This window comes from Mustelus asterias, chromosome 26, assembly GCF_964213995.1.
Source record: "Mustelus asterias chromosome 26, sMusAst1.hap1.1, whole genome shotgun sequence".
Taxonomy (NCBI): Eukaryota; Metazoa; Chordata; class Chondrichthyes; order Carcharhiniformes; family Triakidae; genus Mustelus; species Mustelus asterias.
The window spans coordinates 28,390,690-28,407,791 of NC_135826.1; the positions used below are offsets into that span (position 1 = coordinate 28,390,690).

At 39.8% G+C, this 17,102-nt stretch overlaps 2 protein-coding genes and 2 pseudogenes across 5 annotated transcripts in view; 2 read left to right on the top strand and 2 right to left on the bottom strand.

Annotated features, from left to right (window-relative positions):
- Positions 1-17,102, bottom strand: part of plekhj1 (pleckstrin homology domain containing, family J member 1) — a 423,983-nt gene that overhangs the window by 68,167 nt on the left and 338,714 nt on the right. The gene's annotated exons all lie outside the window — the stretch shown is intronic.
- Positions 1-17,102, bottom strand: part of ap3d1 (adaptor related protein complex 3 subunit delta 1) — a 95,568-nt gene that overhangs the window by 64,809 nt on the left and 13,657 nt on the right. For all 4 annotated transcript variants that reach the window (XM_078198358.1, XM_078198355.1, XM_078198359.1 and 1 more), the window contains exons 2-3: positions 2,477-2,572; positions 1,666-1,746 (exon numbers count right to left, since the gene is read on the bottom strand). In XM_078198358.1, coding sequence (XP_078054484.1) covers positions 1,666-1,746; positions 2,477-2,572 — 177 coding nt within the window. The remainder of the gene's footprint in view (positions 1-1,665; positions 1,747-2,476; positions 2,573-17,102) is intronic.
- On the top strand, positions 15,466-16,005 carry LOC144479372 (small ribosomal subunit protein eS7 pseudogene; annotated as a pseudogene).
- LOC144479798 (U2 spliceosomal RNA) lies at positions 16,040-16,248 on the top strand (annotated as a pseudogene).

The following is a 17,102-nucleotide window of genomic DNA, read 5'->3' on the forward strand; positions in this document are numbered from 1 at the left end:
ACTTTGTTTAACACTTTTGTAAAACACTTATGGGCATGTGATTATGCTAATAGTACTATATTTCTACCTATGCAAAACTATTCTTGAATGTTAACACATTCCCCATCATAATCATGATTTTTTGGCAGGAGGCAGGGAACTGAGCAAAGTTGTTAGAACTTGTAAGTACTGGGGAGCTTGGGCGATGCAAGTGGAGCATTCATGTTAGGTACCAAAGGGAACTCTCAGACAAGCAAAGAGTCTCATGTCTCTAGGAAAGGAGTCCCTGAGCAGTGGGATGAGGGAGCACTGGGTTTTGCACTTATAACTGGTTATTAACCAGAATAAGGTAGGATGGGGGGAAAAACAGATAGTTAATAACCAGAAATCAATATCATTGTAGATTGGAATGACTACTTACTGCAAGGAACAGTCGGACAAATAGGTAAAAATACATCAGTGTGGGATAAAAGGTTAACATTCACATTGAAATGAAGGTCAAGCAAGAGAATGTGATCCAACGGTCACTTCATTACCTTTGTCCATTCACACAACCATTTCCTGCCCCACTCCCTTCTGGATTCTTGTTCTCTTGCTTCTTTGCTGTATCTTTGGATTCTTATTGCTCAGTTACAATTGGAAATTAGGTTTGATCTAGCCTGTAGTCATGGACCAGTCAACATAGTGGCTGACTAGTCTCGCTATCTTTCTCACCTCCTTTCCTCCTGTCTCATTCTTTTCTTTCTCCCCCCTTTTTCAATGTTCTTTCTTTACTGCTCTACTTCTTTTTATATTTTGATCCTTTAGATTGAGGGGGGGGGGGTCTGGGCTGCAAGCTGGCACTGGAACATAGGAGGGGATCCAGCCAAGGCTGCAGGCACCACAACAGCGCAGGCAGGCAAAGATCAGGCCAACACCGCAGACACAGCCTGGGGCACCATGATGGATGCTTAATTTCAAATAACTGCAAAGAAATACAGATTTAATGAAAACTTAGAACAGCCTGTAACTCGGGAGTGAGTTCCAAGAAACAATAGTTGCCAGTTTAGAAAGCCTCAATCTGGTGGAACAGAGCATCATTTACTTTGGTTTAATTCGGGAAGTTTAAATGTATATGGTGAAAGTGAGCTACGCCATGACAGGAGCAATTACTTGCTGGAAATACCGGAAGTGCATGAAACAGGCAAAACTTGTGTATGTTAGCAATGTTGAGGTACAGTTTCTATTATACAAGTTAGCAGCATAATTTTCCTAAATTCAAAAGATCAAGGAATTTCAAGCACAAGTTGAGGTTTGGTAATTCTTCATATTGATTTAAAAACATTGTGCTGGAAGCCAGCCTTGGCCACAAAACTAGCCATGCCCATAATTAATAAGCATGGCAAGTTTCAGCTAACTGGACTTTCAGGAATAAGAGATTGGCAATAAACTCTCTCTCCCAAAGATTCTTTCCCAGTTGCGCACAATGAGACACGAGGAAAGAAAGTTAAAACACATTTTACAAAGTATACAAATTTCACTGCTACTATTATTAAATCTCCAATTAAATTCCAAGGAAAAAAAATACATGCTAATAAAACATTCTGGTGGTTCCTAGTTGTGTAATTGGCAATTTGTATCACCATATTACACACATTGCAGAGTTGGGTATCAAAGCACTGCATAGATTCAAAAAAATAAATCTACCTTGAATGTAAACTTAGATGAACTCATTACTTCTATAATGTTGAAGGCAGCCCAGCTGATATCATAACCCAGCATCTGCAGCTGTGGGGAAAAAAATAAAGTATCACAGAACTGTACAACCATTGTTAAAGATAGGTTTAAACCACTGAGGGAACAACAAGAGATTACTTTCACTTTCTTTTCTTTTAGTTTCCCCCAACAGAATTTTTTTATTTAAAAATGAAAAACTAGACCGAACAATAGACAAGGCTCCTGTGCCAAATCCTAGCTCTCAATGATACACTCAGACTACAAGTTTAGTGATGATGTCAGCTTTGCATCAAAATTAAACTTGTTCCGTCTAAATCTGGCGTCAAGGCCTGATCTGCCTCCAAAGCAAAACAAATCAAGACTCCCTCCTCCATTCTGCTGCCTTATCACATTGAAGTCCAAAATGTAGGTCATTTATGCTATGGCACTTATGCTATAATTACAGTGATGGTGCAAAGCAAAATGCACTTCATGAAACCAGAAGATGACAGCACCTGCTTCGCTAATATTTAGTACTTGGCGAATGGGGGATTGTGGTTAAGAGAACAAGTTCAATTATTAATGGATCATGTTACTTGCACCTTAACAACAAGAAATGAAGGACATGGAAAACATAAAGTAATATCTTAGAAGTTGCACACAAACATATACACTACCAAAAGACATTTATTCGAGATGCATTGAATTTAACTGAGCAAATGTATATTTACCATGCTCACAGCACAGTTCATTTAATTGTATTTAAGTAGGACATTTCTCAAATATGACATAATATACTTACATATGCAAGTTTGATGACTGCATTGGCCTTGACTGCAATATTATCCTGCTTCAGCTCCTGTTTTATTTCATCAATACATTGAGAAATGTACTTGGCCTGAAAGCAATTGAAAAACATCAGCAACCACATCAAAAGCTTGGTTTAACTGCTCAAAGTAGAATATTTTTAAAATTCACAATGAAAACAACAGTTGTGATCATTTTAACTGTGCAGATTATAAAATAATTTATTTGCATCAACCATCAGGTGATAAAATTGATCCAATACTGCTTGTGCAGTACAGGTCTTTTAAAAACTCATTCTTGGGATGTGGGCTTCGCTGGTTAAGCCAGCATTCATTGCCCATCTTCAACTGCCCTTGAGACGGTGATGGTGAGGTGTCTTCTTGAACTGCTGGAGTCCATGTACTGTAGATACACCCACAGTGCTGTTAGAGAGATCCAGGATTTTGACTCAGCAGCAGTGCACAACTAAACATCCCAACTGCCTTCCCTGGAAAAGGGACAGGAGACCAAACTAAAATGAAATTTTAAAAACACAACAATGAGGAAAAGCGTAATGAAATAACTGACATTATATGGCAGCCACTGATTACCGAAGTCACTGTCATAAATGTTTAACAGAACTCTTAAGGTAATCTTCAAGTGAAATATATTTTAGTCGATGAGATCCAGTTCTTCCACTGTCACCAAATTACCAGATTGCTTATCTGACATCTAGAACTGGATGAGCAGAATTTTCCAACTACTAAGTACTGGTAAGACTGAAACCATTGACTTCAAACCCGGCTACAACACTTCTTAGCTACTGATTCAATTCCTCTGCCTGGCAACAGTCTGAGGCTGCAACAGACTGTCCGCAACCTTGATGTCATACATGTCCCAGAGATGAGCTGCCTACCACTGATCCCCACCACCACTATGGTTGCTTATTTCATCTTTGTAACATCACCCGACCATGTCCCTGCCTGAGCTCACTCTCATCCACCCCCTTCTGACCGCTCTATTTGACTGCTTCAAAGTATTCCTGGCAAGCCTCCCACATTCTACCCTTCATCAAGTCGGGATTATCCAAAATTCTGTTCTTTCTTGTACTGAGTCACACTCACCCACCATCCTGTGCTCACTAGTCTACAATGGCATCTAATCAAGTAAGACCTCAACTTTAAAATTCTCATTACCATTTTTAAGTACTTTTATGACCTCACCCCTCCCTTCCTTTATCCTCCTCCAGCCCTACAAGGCCCTTAATAAAAAAAAGGGAAAATGTCTCTCAGTGGGTGAATTATCACCATTTAATTACATTTTGTCTAGTTTACATAATTCAAATTTTACTTAGAACTTGCACCTTAAAGGGCACCTTATTTGAAAAAAAAACAATCCAGCCCATCAATTTCTGGATTGTAATTCTTCATCTTTTGATTTCAGTTGAAACAAGGAAGGGAACTGTGCACTGGTGACTTCTGACACACTTGCCAGTCAGGTGTCCACCACTCAGGGAATAAACGCAGAGTGGATCATATACAAAGAGGCTGGGTGGATGGATAGAGAAGAAAATCTAAAACTGGTAAACTACCACTAAAAATGAATGCAAGGGACTACCATGTTGAATGTGTTTACATTTGGAAATGCTTTTAAAAAATAAAAATTGAGAAAGTTATTGCTACAAAGAAGTTTCCTCTGGGTGATATTTCTCTGTAAAGTAGGATTCCTCATTTTGGAATTTTCACTTTCACACTGTATCCGGATACACAATCACTAAGAACAAAGACCATGCCCTTCCCTCCTGATTTTGTCACCTGAATGCACTTTTATTGTTGAGGACCCTTCCTTCATGCATGATGACAATCTAAAACTTTTATTGCTGCTGTACACTCTGTCTAAATTACCTCATGCACAAGACGACTCATTACATTTTTAAAAAAAGCTTTTTAGGTAGCAATGGGGGTAATGAATCATTTCCATGAATAGCTTTATCCAAAGAATGTTAAATGCAACACATCGAAAATTACTTCAATATTTGAAGATTAAAGGGGTATTTGCATTTGAGCTAGTGTGCTGTCTTCTTCCCCAACACCATTTCTTTATACACATTTGCCGAGAAATATCAATTACAATTTCAAATAGACTTCTTCCTCAAATTTTGCTATGTTCTATGGAACATAAACATGCAAAAATATCTTAAAAACAATTTGCATTTACATAGCAAAATGTGTGAATTTCTTGAAAATTCTAGGAGATATAAAGTAAGGGAATTACTTGTATTACAAGTGAAGCAAATTTTATGTTTTATATTGAGAACTTTTACAGCAAATCCTTAAGTAATTAGGTTTTCACCCGATTTTTACTTTCTGCATGTGAAAATTCTTCCAAACCGCAATTACATTTAAAAGTTCTAGACAAGGGTTCAGAGACACGATAACAGAGATTCAGTTTAGTCTTATTTTATATTACGTTATCAGCAGGTTGAATGGTAATAGGGATAGGAGGTTGCGAAAGTGAGAGCCACTTGAAGGGATGCTTAGAATAAATTTGACCAAGTATGCCCAGCCATCCTACAATGGCGTATTTCCATACCTGATCAGTTTAACACTAAAATAGCAAGCGAGACAAAATGTTTTTTAAATTCATTCATGGGATGTAGACATTGCTGGCTTGGCCAACAATTATTACCCATCTCTAATTGCCTTTAAACTGAGTGGCTTCCTGGGCCATTTTAGAAGGCATTTAAGAGTCAACCACATTGCTGTGGATCTAGTGTCATATGTAAGCCAGATCAGGCAAGGATGGCAGATTGCCTTCCCTAAAGGACACGAGTGAACCAGATGGGTTTTACAACAATTGACAATAATTCTATGGTCATCAGTAGACTTACCAGATTTTAAAAAATTGAATTTAAATTTCACCATCAACCACGGTGGGATACAGACCCAGAGCATCCCGCTGAGTCTCTGGATTACTGGTCCAGTGACAATACCACTACAACATTGCTTCTTGCTTCCCAAGATCGTGTCAATTAATTCAGAGATTTGTAAAGCAAGTAAATACACGTAAATATCAAAAGGTCCTGTTTTTATTATATTTGCATTAATGAAGAGCATTTGGAATTGAATGAACTTCACTGAAAATCATTCTGTGCATTTATAACCTGGATGCAAATTAATTTTTTTTTGATAGCAATTGGCCTCAAGTCACCAGTGTGCTCATCAATCTCGTGGAGAAAGGAAAGAAATTTACTGGCTACTTGCTAAGAATCACAGCATCCAGGTCTCACAGATGCCTTATTCTTTTGGTTCTAGCTCGCATGATATTCTTTTTTCCACCCTCTCGAGCTCTAAAGAATTCACATGGACTTGAAACTTCTTTCTCTACAGATGCTGCCAGACCTACTGAGTTTTTCCAGCATTTTCTGCTTTTATTATTTATAATCCTTTAGCTAAAATCCAAGTGATAAACTCTCTAGTTTATAGGGACTGCTAGGTCCACTTCCAGACGTGAACAATAACATCGCACCCAGACACCATCTGGTGTGGACTCAAAATTTCCAACAGTCACCATGAAGATCGTTTTGAGTAGGCAGCTTAAAAATATCCAGTTCGGGCAGCACATTGTAATTAAGTTCAACTGTCGGTGCAAGGATAGACCATTTTAATGGCTGGACTTCACTTAACTAGGAGAAGGCAAGTGGACATCCAGATGCAGTTCAATAGGTTCCAGACAACATAATATTGGGTCCCAGAGGTCAGCAAGGCAAGTTAGTGGTGGGAGAAGATGTCAGGAACACAGAAGATGAGAGCCCAGGATCCTGCATGACTGGACTCCACAGAGAAAAGTGTATTAAATAAAAAAACTACTGGAGGGCTTCTGATCCATAAGTTTTTAAAATTGGAAAAGCTGGTTCTGAAGTTCTATCTATGTAATAGGATATGACCCACATTTGTACACATGCATGATTCAGACAGGAGCCTCAGGTGCAAGGACGTTAACATAGTCACCAGGCTGAAAGAGGCTTAATGTTTTTTTAAAAAACATCTATTTATGCGAGAGAGACAGTGAGTGTCATCCCTAAACTTTAAAAAAAACTCAACATTATTAACATGTGCTTTTAGCTTAATGAGAGGAAGCCTACTGCAGGTAATTTAGGAGTTTTAAAAAATTATTTCCCAGGATGTGGATGTCACTGTTATTGCCCAAGCCCAATTGCCCATGAGAAAATGGTGGTGAGCCATCCTCTTGAACCACCGCAACCCATGTGGTATAGATATACCCACAGTACTGTCAGGAAGGGAGTTCCAGGATTTTTGACCCCAGCAATAGTGAATGAACAGTGATATAGTTCTAAGCCAGGGTGGTGTGTGGCTTGGTGGAGAGCTTGCAAGTGGTCTTGTTCCCCATCTGCTGACCTTTGAGCTGGTGGAGGTCCCAAGTTTTGGAAGATGCACTCATCCAGACAAATGGAGAGTATTGCATCACACTTCTGAATTGTGCCTTGTAGATGATGGACAGGCTTTGGCGAGTCAGGAAGTGAATCACTTGCAGCAGAATTCCCAGTCTCTGACCTGCTCTTAGGGTCAGAGTTTATTAGCACGGAAAGAGGACCCTCAGGCCATTGTGTCTGTGCCAGCCATCAAGCACCCATCTATTCTAATCCTATTTTCCAGCATTTGGTACATAGCTTTGTATGTTATGGCATTTTAAGTGCTCATCTAAATACTTTTTAAATGTTCTGAGGGTTCCTACCTTTACCACCCTTTCAGGCTGTGAGAATCATAGAATCCCTACAACGCAGAAGGGGGCCATTCAGCCCACCGACTCTGCATCAACTCTCCAAAAGAGTATCCTACCCAGGCCCTATCCCTGTAACTCCACATTTACTTGCTAATCCCCCTAACCCACATATCGTGGGATACAAAAGTTTAGTTTATTTATTAGTGTCACAAGTAGGCTCACATTAACACTGCAATGAAGTCACTGTGAAAATCCCCGAGATGGCAATTTAGCATAGACAATCAAATTAACCTGCACATCTTTGGACTGTGGGAGGAAACCCACAAAGACCTATGGAGAATGTACAAACTCCACACACAGTCACCCAAGGCCGGAATTGAACCTGGGTCCCTGGCGTTGTGAGGCAGCAGTGCTAACCACTGTGCCACCCGTGAGTTCCAGATTCCCACCACCCTCTGGGTGAAGAAGTTTTTCCTCACCTCCTATAAACCTTCTGCCCCTAAACTTAAATCTAGGCCCCCTTGTTATTGATCCTCTGCTAAGGGGAATGTTCCTTCCTATCCACCCTATCTATGCCCCTCAATTTTATACACCTCAGTCAAGTTCCCCCTCAACCTTCTCTGCTCAAAGGAAAACAACCCCAGTCTATCCAGTCTCTCTTGATAGCAGAAACGCTCCAGCCCAGGTAACATCCTAGTGAACCTCCTCTACACGAAAGTGCAATCACTTCCTTCCTTTTGTGTGGCGATCAGAGCTGCACACGGTGCTCCAGTTGTGGCCTAACCAGTGTTTCATATAGCTCCATCATTACCTCCTTGCCCTTATAGCAATGCCTTGGTTAAAGGCAAGTATCTCAAATGCCTTATTATCCAGCTTACCTACCTGTCCTGCGGTCTTTGGAGTTCTATGGGCATGCTCACCAAGGTCCCTCTGATCCTTTTTACTCCTGAGGGTTCGACCATTCATTGTATATTCCCTTACCTTGTTAGTCCTTCCAAAATGCATTACCTCACACTTTTCAGAGTTAAATTCCATTTACCAATGTTCTGCCCATCTAACTAGCCTATCTATATCAAGAAATCTAAAGTTTTGGATCCTATTTACCACACCGTCAATTTTTCCCTATTTGCCTTCTTGAATAATAGCACCAGATTAGCTGTTGTCCAGTCCTCTGGCACCTCTCCTCTGTAAGAAGTCTCACAACACCAGGTTAAAGTCCAACAGGTTTATTTGGTAGCAAAAGCCACCTATTTACAGTGGCTTATGCTACCAAATAAATCTGTTGGACTTTAACCTGCTGTTGCGAGACTTCTTACTGTGTTTACCCCAGTCCAACGCCGGCATCTCCACATCACCCCTCCTCTGGCCAGAGAAGACCTGAAAATTACATCACTGCAATCACCTCCCCACACCTCGAACAGCAGCCTGGCATCTCATCTGGGTCTGGGATTTATCCACTTTTAGGCTCGTTAAAACCATTAATATCTCATCCATTCCCATGTTAAATTGTTCAAGTCAATCACAATGCCTTTCCCTGATTTCTATACCGACACTGTTCTTCTCCATAGTGAACATAGATGCAAAGTACTCATTTAAAACCTCACCTTCCATACACCAATTACCACATTGGTCCCAAATAGACCCTACTTTTTCATGGTAATCCTCCTGCCCTTAACATACTTATAAAAACATCTTTCTATTTCCTTTTATTTTACCTGCCAGTGTTTTTTCATGCCTCTTCTTCACTCCCCTAATTTCTTTTTTAAGCAACCCTCTGCACTTTCTTCCTTTTGGTTTCTGCCATTTTGAGCCCTTGATATCTGCCATAAGCCTCCCGCTTGTTCCTTCTCAACCCTGGATATCCCTTGACATCCATGGTTCTCTGGACATGTTGCTCCCACCCTTCACTTTCAGGGGAACATGCTGACTCTGTACTCTCTCTGCTACCTTCTTGAATGACTGCTCTGATGTAGATTGTCCGACAAGTAGCTGCTCCCAGTTAACTCTGGCCAGATCCTGTTATCCTATTAAAATTGACCCTCCCCCAATTCAGAACCTTTATTTGCAGTCCATCTTTGTCCCTTTCTGTAACTAGCTTAAACTGAGTTACGGTCACTGTCACCAAAATGCTCCCCCCACTGAAACTTCTACCACTTGCCCAGCTTCATTCCCTAAGATTCCCTCTCTTGTAGGATGTATTGGTGTGAAAAGCTCTCCCGGATGCATTTTAAGAATTTCGCCACGGTATTTATATGGCTGGTCCAGTTCAGTTTCTGGTCAATGGCAAACCCCAGGATGTTGATAGCAATTCAACTGAATTGATTAACTGCCAGCAAGAGTTATACTATAGATTGAAAGGGAAAAAATGTCCAATGGATAAATGATGGGAGGTGAGCAAATTCATACAAATGGACTGTAACGTTTGGAAAGGATTGAAGAAGTCTGGACTAAATGTGAAGTTCAGCAGATTTCACATATTTTGTGCTGCCCCTTGCAGATTTTGCCACAAGTGCTACTCCATAATTTTCATTTTTTCTTCCCAAGTCTGTTGAGGCTGTATTAATTGATCCAAAATAACCGTGCTACATATGGAACAGATAATGTCCCTATCCTACACGGGCAATTACCATAAATTTAAAGCTGCTTTGATCATCTCTGACCCAGTCAAACAATGAGACCATCAAATCACCCTGCCTCCTCATTCTAACTTTTCCATCTGTAAACTGCCCCAATGCACTCCTATGTAAGCCCTATCTGGCAAGCATTGATGTGAATTCATAAACTTTCTTCTTTCTCAAGGAAATAAAATGAACACTCCAATGAATTTTGACTCTCTTTGTAAGGCAAGTTTGATATTGATTGAAAACTAAGGTTTTCTTACATATTCACTGTGTTTCAAGCAAAAGGTTGATTAAGGAATCAAGAAAGGTCATCTGAGCCCCAATGGCACACCTCGAGGGGTAGTGTTTGCTGACAGATGGAGGATTCTTCAGGAAGAGGGCTTGTTTCCTTTAAGCATAAATGACAAAGCCAATAGAAAGCCAACACTTTCCCTCATCGTTTACTCATTTAGTTTAAAATGGATGCCTCTTTCGAGCAAATGTAGAGGGAAAGCAAGGAACCGTGAGGTGTAGAGAAAATGAGCTGAGGACCTGCCCTTGGGCAGATCATTACACATCAAGCAATACCAACAGGAACACACATGAAACATTTACCAACAACAAAAGACGTTTGTCCTCACACTGTATAACAGCGACTATGCTTCCCAGTAAGGAGCAGCTTCATTATCTTTAAGAATTTTGCTATATGATTGAATACTAAGGGGAAAAATACGTTACTGAGAAAATCCAGAACCACCAATTTAATAGTTTAAGAGAAAAGATTAATGTTCTTCAGATAAACACTCAAAATTGTTTAATTCAAATGGTTTAGCATTAAACTCCCAATCTGATGGGTTATTTACATTGCTTAATTAAATTATTTGGCTGATTTTTTTTCATTGTAAAAATGAACTTAGAATTTTAGATTTTTCAGTGTAAAATCAAATTTTGAATTTTAGATTTTTCGCAACTGAATTGTCATTGCCAACATTTGACATGAACCATACCTCCACTGATCTTCATTATTTTAAAGAAAAATAAAGGCTTGCATTATTCAGCACACTGCACAACCAGAGGACATCCCAAAGCACTTCACAATTAATCAAATACATTTTGAAATGTAGTCACTATTGTAATCTAGAAAATATGGCAATCAATTTGCACACAACAAACAGCCACAAACAGCCATGATAATGACCAGACTGACTGTTCTGAGATGTAGATCGAGGGATAAAAATTGGCCAGGATATCAGGGAGAAGTCTGTACAAGTTCATTTTATCACCTTTTTCATCACATTAAATATATATGTATTAGATTGCTGTCTGTGTACAGATGCACGAGTCAATGCGCAGCCCCATTTAAAGCTATAGGGCAGGTTTTTACGGCCTCGCTTGATCACAAGTGGAAATTCCCGCCCGAGGTCAACAGATATTGCTCTCCTTTGAAATAATGTCATGGGATCCTTGACATCTACTTACAGGCAGACAGGGCCTCAGGTTACCATCAAATATTCTCTGCTCAGGAACCTTATGGAGTTCCTTTCCAAACGACGACAATTTCTCACCCCACTTCCAATCGTTCTCTATTCCTCCAATAGGCCAATTAATATTTTCTGGGCTGCAATTGTTGCCAGTGCTGGGCCAGTGCAGTTCTGGTGTTTTACTCCACTATGTCATTGCGAGTGACAAAATAAGCCGTGGTCTAACCTGTACAGGTTAGAAGTATTTTTGTAGCAATGGAAGAAATTTCTCTGGAAAGGAAAGAAAGTATGGGACCCTATTACTGTCTTCAACGGAAAAGAATGGAAGGTAAAAAAAACTTTGAAAAAAAAGTAGTTTTTTTTTAGAAAGACAAACATTTGTGTCAACGTTTGAGCTGCTAGCCAGGGATTTACAACTTGTGTGAAGCAATGCAAAAAAAAAGACTATCACCGGAATTCTACCACCTCGCCAGCGATGGAATCGGAGTGGGCAAGGGGTGGACAACGGTAATATCCATTGACCTCAGGCGGGAATTTCCACTTGTGCTCCAGCGAGGCCGTAACATCCCGCCCTATAGCCTTAAATGGGGCTGCGCATTGACTCGTGCATCTGTACACAGAAAGCAGTCTAATACAGACAGTTTGTGATGAAAAAGGTGATAAAATGAACATATACAACAGGAAATACTGGGCTGGATTCTCTGACCCTGGCCCCAATTTGGATGCTTCGGCCCTGCTGCAGTGAATGGAGATTTGGCTCAGCACCAAATTTTCCATTCTTGCTGGCAGCGGGACATGAACGGCCAGAGAATTACAGCCAATGTCTCAGGAACATATCAGAGCACAGTGGAGTGACGTCATTGCATTTCTGTTCATGCGTAGACAAGTATCAGTGGCTATCTTGCATTGGCAGGAGAAGCAGTGTTTTATCTACACTGATCTTGAAAGTTTAGCTACAGAATTCCCTACCTAACAGCCTGTGGGTGTAACCACACCACAAAGACTACAGCAGTCATTAAGGCAGTTCACCATCACCTCGAGGGCAATTAGAGATGGACAATAAATACTGGCTTTGTCAGCAAACACCCACATCCCATGAACAAACAACAAAAAATGTATTTGCCTTTCCCAATCCAAAAGTAACACATTAAATCAGAATGGATTAAATCATTTCATTATTTGAAAACCTTGAGTCATGTACCTTCCAAGCTTGCTTTCTCAAAAGTAAACAATTAACCATTGAGGCTCGCATTATAACTAAGACTAGGTATTATTATTGCCCCCCTCTGCACACTCTTGCTTCAGTACATGCAGGGACCAAAACTGAACACAGGACTCAAGAGCATTATTTGTTTTGTACTGAATGGTATGTGCAATGTAACAAATCCCACTATCTTTCTATACATGCACCTCACAGCACACACACCTGTCAACTTACAACCTGGTTTCTTCCATAATCTTTTACTTTCAGTGAGCTTCCCTTATACAACTTATTGATTCATCAGTTTTACATCAGTAACCTATGCAAGGCAAACATGCTCAAGTTTCCTAACCCTGAAAGCATCATTCTGTTACACATTCTGCTCTGACGAACGGTCATCCAGATTCGAAACGTTGGCTCTCTTCTCTCTCCACAGATGATGTCGTACCTGCTGAGATTTTCTAGCATTTTCTGCTTTTGTTTCAGATTCCAGCATCTGCAGTATTTTGTCTTTATTCTGCCTTCCTGAAACCCATTTCCTTACTAAATAGGCCTAATGCTTTAGTCTTGGTCTTGATACCCACATCAAGGTATGCGGCATGAGCAAATTTAGTAATGAAAGCATGAATATTCTCATCTAAACTATGAATATAAACAATGATCAGTAATGACACTAATACAGAAGCTTAGGGAACAACTCAAATATCCCCATTCAGATTTACTCATACTTTTTTTTTTAAAAACCACTTCTTTATTCAAGGTAATAATATTGCTATAATCCTATTTATCATCATTTCCCCACCACTTTCTGTGAGGGACTTTTTGTGAAATCTGAGGTATATATCAAGAGGGATGTTCTCATTACCACCCTGGCCACTTAGTTCCTCAAACTAAATTGGAAGTCACTAATAGTTACCATCTTCTACTCGCCCCCTTCCTCAGATAAATTAAACCTTTATCGCAAGAGGTTTTGAGTCCAGGATTAAAGAGGTCTTGCTACAATTTTAGAGTCTTGATGAGAGGGCATTTGGAGTGTTGTGCACAGTTTTGTCAACCTTATCCAAGGAAGGATATACTTTCCATAGAGGGAGGACAGGCAAGATTCACCAGACTGATTCCTGGGATGGTCTGATTGTCCTTCGAAGAGACTCTATTCTCTAGAATGAGAGGTGATCTCATTCAAACATACAATTTTTTTTTTACAGGGTTCAACAGGACAGATATAGGAAGACCATTCCCCCTGGCTTGATTTGGAAGGATGGGGGTAAAAGCTAGAATCAGGGGACACTGCAGTCACAGAATGAGGTGTAGGTCATAGACTCAATTATTGCACATGTTAAAAAGAGATCGACAGATGTTTGGATATTGAAGGCATTAGGGAATGGTGCAAGAAGATGGCATCGACACAGAAGATCAGCCATGATCTGGTTGAATGACGGAGCAGGCTCAATGGGCTGAATGGCCTGCTCCTGTACCTTTTTCCTATGTTTTTAAGCCTCCTTCCAATTCACTAGAACCAAGCTGGGCTTGGCGAGCTACTGAAGCCAATGGTTAACACACAACCCTCCTCTGCGGCACTCTAAACTAGGCAAGAAGTCTAACAACACCAGGTTAAAGTCCTGGGGTGTTTACCCCAGTCCAACGCCAGCATCTCCACAGCACTATAAACTACGCAGAACTTGTTTCAGTAGCAATAGTCAGCTTTAAGCCAAAACAATTTTTGCATTCCCTTAAATTGGAGCAAATCTAGCTGCACACCAATCCTGCAATGGCAGCACAAAGAGCACCCACCCTGTTACAAGTTGCGACACCTGAAACTTGATACGCCAACACCTCAGCTCCCTGTCTGTGTCCAATGCAGCATTTTGATGATCTTTTCCATTGCAAGTGTTAGGTTTCCACCATCCTATGTATGGCTATGAACAACTTGGTCAAAACTTTTAAATTATACAAGTCGAGTTGTTTGTTATACGTGGACAATTTTGACACCTCATTTCCCTGAAGGCAAATTACACAGAATCTAAATTTGTGCCTTAGAAATAGTTTCAGTTCTGATTACTCCAGCCAAATATTTTAACTACATTAGCAAGAGAAAATAAATCACTATTAATCTTGAAAACAAGGTCCCCGTGCACTCCACCATCCCAAAGTTTAACGTTTGAATCCTGAACAGCTCATCATATCAAACCACAAAACAGAAGCAGCATTGCAAAAGTACTTCCAGATAAATGACCCAATAATGTTGGCTCCAGCTTAAACCAGCCAAGTGAAATAAGCATTTCCTTTCCTCTTTTACTTCATGGAGCTTTCATTCATGTTGGTGGATGGTCAAACAGGAGACTAACTTTCAAAATTAAGCTGCAATATTACTTCAAATCTCTCACACAACTATCGCTGTGAAAGGAATCTGATACTACAGTAACATTAGCATGAGCTAAGACAACAGAAGAGTTCATGTTGCAGTGGCATGGAGGCGTAACCATGGCATTTAAACCCTTGTGAAATTCAGAGACACACTGTGAACCACCCATGATGTCTTTTCAAATGGAAGCTAGGTCATGTTTCAGACATTTATTACAACTCAAACAATGGCAAGATCATTAACCTCTCTCAAAATTCAACATTTGACTGTGAAAAACAGGATGATTTCTATTAAGTGTGTGATAGAACTTGTTTGCCAGAAAAAAAGACTACATGCTATGTTGCAAATGTTGTAATATTTGCAGATATATGTGCAATAAGGATATGCCTGATGCACTCCTAGTTGGGTAGAGGGAGGGAGAGCAAAGGATATTGCATTCAGGAGGTACTGATAGGTGCTGAGCAAAGCAATTTATTCAGCCAGCCAGCCAAAGGTGTCTCCAGTTGTGATTTCGATGATTTAGATTACCCAAGTTGCTTAAAACGATACCCATGGAATAATGTACAGAAGCAAAAATATTTCTTGACCTACAATGCAACAAAGTGAATATTTATTCAATTCGCTCTTCTGGAGTTAGAAATGAACTCTGACCTGAAGGCTCAATTGCGGAAACTGAACATCACAGCTGCTAAGGAAATTGAAGTTGGCAGTGGCAGAAAAGCAATCATTATCTTTGTGCCAGTACCCCAACTGAAGTCTTTTCAGAAGATCCAGGTGCAGCTTGTGCGAGAACTTGAAAAGAAATTCAGTGGTAACCACGTTGTCTTCATCGCACAGAGGAGAATTTTGCCCAAACCAACCAGAAAAAGTAGAAACAAGAACAAGCAGAAGCGTCCCAGAAGCAGTACATTGACTGCTGTGCATGATGCTATTATTGAAGACTTGGTTTTCCCTTGTGAAATTGTGGGCAAGAGAATTTGTGTGAAACTGGATGGTACAAGGCTCACCAAAGTTCATTTGGACAAGGCACAACAGAACAATGTAGAACACAAAGTGGATACATTTTCTGCTGTCTACAAGAAACTAACTGGCAAAGATGTTGTATATGAATTCCCAGCGTTCCAACTGTAAATTGTTCAGAATGGCTTAAATTTTAAAAATTGGTCATAAAAAAACCATGCAAAAGAGCCAAATATCTCGGCCTTTTGGCTAAGATCAAGTGTAGTATCGACGTGCTGTGCTTGGTTATTATGTTACATTGAAGTCATTAGGTTACATTTAAGCTTCATTTGAAGCAATTTTTTAAAGCGGCATCTCGGCCTTTTGGCTAAGATGCAAATGAGATCAAGCCTTGGAGGAGGAGCTATGCCTAATCCAATCAGCTTGGATCATGTAGATCAAGCCCAAGACAGGAGGTGAGAGCCCTGTCTTGTCAGCTTGGATCGGGAATGTCTCAACTTGTTGAGACTCTAAACTGGACTTGATTTGATTGAATTGGAATAAAAACAAAAAAAAGCCAAATATCCTGGAGGAATAAGCAAACTGCTTGTGATTTATTACAATGTAAACCCCAGTGCTCAAATTTGATTACTGCAATGTTATCGAACATCCAGATTTCATTCTTGCAGAAACTTAAACAAGAGCTTCAGTGGCAGCATTTCAATAAGAACACAATAGGAAGACGACAAAGATTGAAGATTTCCAAATGGATCTTTTAACCTAATTATCCAAACAATAGTAATTTGTTTTACCTACATGCACTAGCACAGCGCTATTGCATGTTGACAGATAAAAAAAATTGCCCTGAAAAATTAATCACTGTTGGTCTAAATAGAATCCAAAGAGAGTACTCAAATCTTCTACAGAATCGTGATATTGCCTTTTCCTTATTTTCATTAAATATTATCTGTAACAGGTTTCCATTTATCTATACAAAAAAGGAACCTCTAATGGGGCTTCTTTCATGCTACTGAAATTCAACTTTTAATACCACATGCCGATTTGAAAAAAGATTAGTGAAAAATTGAACAATGCAAATTTATCAAATGAATTATTGAATTAAAATGTAGTTGCAATACTTATTCCAAGTCTCTTTTATCAGGACTCTATTTTTAAATAATTTCTGCACAGTTATTGACAAACCAGCCAACTAATTCAGATTACAACTCCAACATCTAAAGGAAATTGGGAAGCATAAAGGGAAAGACTTGCAACAGATTTTCACAAATTAAAACTTACTTTATGTTGCAAGTTTG